Genomic DNA, 5,131 nt, shown 5'->3' on the forward strand with positions numbered 1-5,131 from the left:
CATTGTGATCTTGTCCTATAAATAAACTACTGCACAACTATCACATACTACGAGCAAAAGAGAGAGAGAAACAAGGATGCCGTCGTCGTATTGCTCAAGTAACAAAATCTCATGAAATAAGTGTTTTTAGTTAATTAAAGCCATACAATAGTGATTCAATTGGTAAACTAGAACGTGATTTTTATAAGTGTTAATTTTGCAGGCATTGGAAAGAAGTCGTGGCCTGAGCTCATCGGGGTGGACGGAGATATCGCTGCAGCTACTATCGAGAAGGAGAACCCGGCGGTTCATGCAGTCATTGTGAAACCACATGTGCATTACCTTCCCGTTGTCCGATGTGATCGTGTTTTGGTTTTTGTCGACGCCAATGGAAAAGTCGACATAGTTCCTACTATTGGTTAATGAAGCTTGAATAAACCAGTGATCATATCGAATTCTAGGTGACATAGTTCATGCAGGAAGAAGAAATGCTTCGAATAAACATTTAATTATCAGTTTTCCTTTTTCATACAAGCTATTATTCTTGTCTCATTTTGAAATTCAGTAAACTGCAAAAGAAGTATATAATCATAATTCAGTATTTGAATGGCTCAAACAATAGGCATAAGATACAAATTCGAAGTCCGCGTCGCAACACAAAACATGCATACAGCTGAATGTATTATCCAAGTTATAAAAAAAAATGGAAGAATGCTATTGAAGCACTGTCAACATCTAAATAAGATTGGAAATCTACCTCTAATCACAAAGCTTAATAGCTTATAGCATAGGAAAAAACAAGAAAACTTGGAAGTTCGATTCTACTCTGCATAAATGCGGTTATGTGCTTTTGATAAGGTATCCCATAACAATACCTAGCAAGCCAATAATGATAACCAGAGTGATGGATACTCCTCCACTTTTCTTGCCATCGCGCTTCAACATATCCTATGCAGAAAAACTTTATCGGATAAGCATGTGCCAGACATTAGAGATGAAGGGCCCAGAGGCAAATAGGTGTGCATATATTGAGAGAGAGAGAGAGCAATGAACAGCAAGTTAAGCAGTTATAAGCTTTAATTGACTCAAACCTAAGACAAGTACGGTTATATTCGCAGTTTGCAAATCTGAAGGGAAGAAATAGTCATCATGTCTATAAAGTAAACAAACTTTTTTCATCACCAGCTACCTTCAACAATTTCAGGAGGAAAATATTTGGAGGTTCAATAATACATTCCATCACTTAAACAAGGCAAAAATTATTAAAACAAACGAAGTAATAGGTACAATTATATGAGAGGGCAATGAGGTTAACCAAACAAGCGTACCTTATACTATGTTTGTGTCAAACAATATTGCAAGTGTTTTAAATAACTCACCAATTCCTGACGAAGTTTGTTCCCCTGTTGAACTGCAGCAGCTTTTTCCTCGGTCAATTTTGCAACAAGAGATTTTGCCTGAGAATCAAAATAATTAAAAAGATCCGAAGTCATAAATTCAGAGTGTGTATCTTATATCTCTTTAGTATATCTAGCTACGCCAATCTCAATAAACGGAGAGAACTACGTGCTCCAAAACACAAAAGGATGACAAGATGTTCCAGACAGACAAAAGATGAAGTGCCATAAGTGGAATAAGATGAAATGAAACTATCAAAAACAAAAACGTCAGCTATATTGATACGAACTTCACTGCTGTTATCCATTGTGTTGTTGCAAGGTGAAAAGCCCTCATCTGCTTCCTCCGCAACTGGAGATGGCGGTTGTTTAGGTGCGATATACACAACCTTCAACTTGCACTCTTCAACCTTTCCTTGATCCTTATTGAACTACAAAACGAAGACATCACTTTAATTACACATAATCTTCAGAGCAAAATCTACCACAATCCGGAGTAGTCAAAACAAGATAGTCTAACTGGTTTACTCTATGTGAAGTTCATCATCAACAAATTTCAGCCTCGTCATTCCCCAAATAATATCTATCATAATTTGACCAAAATCTTTCAAGTCTCCTGCCATTTTCCTCTCATATTGTTACCGAAAATTTAGTTAATAAATAATGTTACTTACTCCTAATTCTTGCTATAATTAATTAGCTTGCGCCGGGCACAAAAGTGATTCTTTTACAATATCTTTTAGCTCATAACAAAACATTCACTTCTATCCTTGCAGGCATAAGCCATGATGCTCATCTTGCCTGTTATCAACCACTAAGTGCATACAAATAATATGATCAGAACCGATACATTTTTTATACCTGCAACACCTGCCAGCATTTTGTGTTATAAGTAGCCCCTTCATTCTTTTTCAGCTAGAGAACTATCACACAGTCAGCACAAATCCTTAAAAATACAAGTTTGAGTAACTTTACTTTGTTCACTTCAAAAGGCTTTTTTGGCCCATGTATTTCTAATCAAAATATGAATCACTCATCAATAATTCAGCAGGAACACTAAATTGGACATTTTGCCAACCCTTTGTAAGCTTCAGCTATTTGAAAAATATATTAGATGAGCATTTAATTAGAGAAAAACCATTTCAGCAGTAATGTCTTTTGGACTTGCACCAGCGGGTGCAATTACACTCTGAAGCAAAAATTTGTCCTTGCATTGCATTTCTGTAGGAGGTTCCTTTTGTGCTTGCATTGTAACTACAATAAGAGACACAGATATCAGAATTCAAAAACGTAACCTGTTAATTAATACATTAGCATATGTTATCACATGATATTTAGAATACAAAAATTCAACATAGATGTTTTTCAATTTCATCAGAGTATTAGAAATACTGAAGAAAAAGATAAAGAATGCTCCACTTTCTTTTGTATACAAAATGCAAGCTTGGTTTTCTGAAGTGAGTTTCTAGCTAACATGCTATCAAATTTCCAATTCAGTCTTCATGATTTTCATTATAATACCCTTGCTCTTCATGCTCAAACAATATGTTTAGTAATCAGATTCAAAATTTTATCCAGATTAAATTCATTTGGTGAATCCAGACTTAATGAACCAAACTAGAGCGATTCTGCCGAGTTTATCATCTCAGATAACCAGTTGAGGACATTCTATTATACCTTAAAATTTGAAAATGAACTCGCCCAAAACTCAATAAGCGAAATTCAAAATGCATTAGAACAAAGAGACAAATATCATTCTCTGATCAACCACCATTCATGCCTAATTTGTGATGACTTTTGAAGAAGCATTCGAACATAATAATTTCAAGCACAATAGCAAGAAATTAGACTAGACAAAAATATTCATCGTAAACACGAGAAATTGAGCAATGCAATTTACCAACAATGTCGCAGGTGGAACGGGGCAAAACGATCCCAGTGTTTGGCCGAACACAATATTTCTTCGGATTCGTGGTCTTAATCTGAATGCGCAAAGCAATCGAAAATGATACGAGAACATACAAAAAAAATCGAGCAATCGGAACAAAAAATTTACCAGAAATTCAGATCAAGTGATAAATTTACCTTGAAAGCAACATGATTTTCAGTCTTATTCGACACTTGCAGAGAACAAGATATCTGCTTCTTCAACTCAACTAATCAACACAACGAAAATGAAAAATCATAAATAAAAAAATAAAAAAACAATAAAATTAACACAATAAAAAGATTGCAGATTGAGACAGCAAACTCACATGGGAATTTCATCTCCACCGGATCAACGTTGAGAAGTTCCCCGGTACTCATTTTGTCTGTTTCAAAAAGTGAAGTGACAAAAAATAAAATTGAATTGACATGAAATGAACAGAAGGTAACTGTTAGCTGAGATTGCTGCTAAAAAATATAAAAAATTCTAATTTGGGGTGCAGAATTACAAAAAATTTGAAGGTGATCCGAAATTCACTGAGAGTGTGGTTGAGGAGGGAAATGAGATAGTGGTGCTCTTTGATTTGAATCATTAATATTTAACTAAATAAATAAATTCTCAAAAAAAAAATGAGAAGAAAAAACTAAACAAATAATTTAGTTTTTTTTTTGTTAGATCCTAATTGCCGCACAACTAGAACCATATGGTTCTCAATTTTTAGCGCGTGCTCGTTCTTTTCTCTCAAATTTTGAAAATAGTTTAATTATAACTTTATTTATTGAATAAAATTGTAGATTACAACCAATTAATTATTGATTATAACTTATAAGAATAATAAAAGCCACAAACTAAAAAATGTTAGGCATATCTCTAAAATATTTAAATTAACTAGGACCCCTATGATAGGAAACTAGTAGAATATTCAAATTCTGAGCAATGATGTACAGTTAATAAATTGTACAATTTGGAGGGTATGCAAGCATTGAGACTCTTTCGTATAACGAACTAGCATTTGCCCACCGTGCGATGCACGGCCATTATATTATATTAAAAAATAATACAAAAAATTAAAATGTACAAATACATAAATGTAAAATTATGAATGGTAAAAAATAATGCAATTTTAAAAATTTATATTAAAACGTCTAAATACACATAGTGGTTTTAAGAAAGCATAATTTTATAACATTTATTATTATTTTCATTATTTAATTAAATAGGGGCTAAAGAAAAATGAATTATGTATCAAATTATACTCCTACAAAAACAAAATCATAGAAGTAGGTAGTCTTGTTCAAAAGATAAAATAGATAGGAATTTACGTAGCCCGCACTCGTCATATCTAACCATTCCTTGCAATTGTAGTAAATTAATCAATTTATCTCCCCTATTTAAATGGATGGCAGAATTAAACTGTAATAATATTAAAAAAAGTAGTCAAGTTAAAATATGAAATAATTAACTTATTTAAATCTTTTAATCATAATTCAAAGTTGAAAAACTAATATTTAAGTATTCATTTTAATTAAGTGAGAAAATATCATCTATATTTTGTAACTTGATGATCGCTACTTTATTTTAATATCATGTTGAGAGCACTTCTTAAAATAAGAAATAAGAACTAAGGAAAATGTATGAATTTTATGTAGAACACGTATGAATTCGCTGTATAAAGGTATGAATTGCGAAAAATAAATTTTTGTTACCTTTGAGATTCAAACTCAAGACCATTAATTCATCCAACATGATGAATCAACCGTAGATCTTGATGATCTAAAGGCTGAAAATGATTCTTATTTTATATCTTAAAAAATGTATTTTATGTTTG

At 32.5% G+C, this 5,131-nt stretch overlaps 1 protein-coding gene across 2 annotated transcripts; it reads right to left on the reverse strand.

Annotated features, from left to right (window-relative positions):
• Positions 1-564: 564 nt before the first annotated feature.
• Positions 565-4,070, reverse strand: LOC131004386 (vesicle-associated protein 1-2-like). 2 transcript variants are annotated; one of them, XM_057931062.1, is made up of 8 exons: positions 3,812-3,904; positions 3,632-3,688; positions 3,462-3,532; positions 3,277-3,358; positions 2,515-2,630; positions 1,667-1,807; positions 1,359-1,436; positions 565-927 (listed from the first exon to the last, which is right to left on the reverse strand). In XM_057931062.1, exons 2-8 carry the CDS (start codon positions 3,681-3,683, stop codon positions 820-822), a joined length of 648 nt encoding a protein of 215 aa, XP_057787045.1. In that variant the 5' UTR covers positions 3,684-3,688; positions 3,812-3,904; the 3' UTR covers positions 565-819. The 2 variants fall into 2 exon arrangements, with proteins under 2 accessions (XP_057787045.1, XP_057787046.1); XM_057931063.1 differs by having other exon boundaries at positions 3,632-4,070.
• Between the last annotated feature and the right edge of the window lie 1,061 nt (positions 4,071-5,131).

The sequence above is a fragment of the Salvia miltiorrhiza genome, unplaced genomic scaffold (assembly GCF_028751815.1).
Source record: "Salvia miltiorrhiza cultivar Shanhuang (shh) unplaced genomic scaffold, IMPLAD_Smil_shh original_scaffold_386, whole genome shotgun sequence".
In the NCBI taxonomy this organism is placed as follows: Eukaryota; Viridiplantae; Streptophyta; class Magnoliopsida; order Lamiales; family Lamiaceae; genus Salvia; species Salvia miltiorrhiza.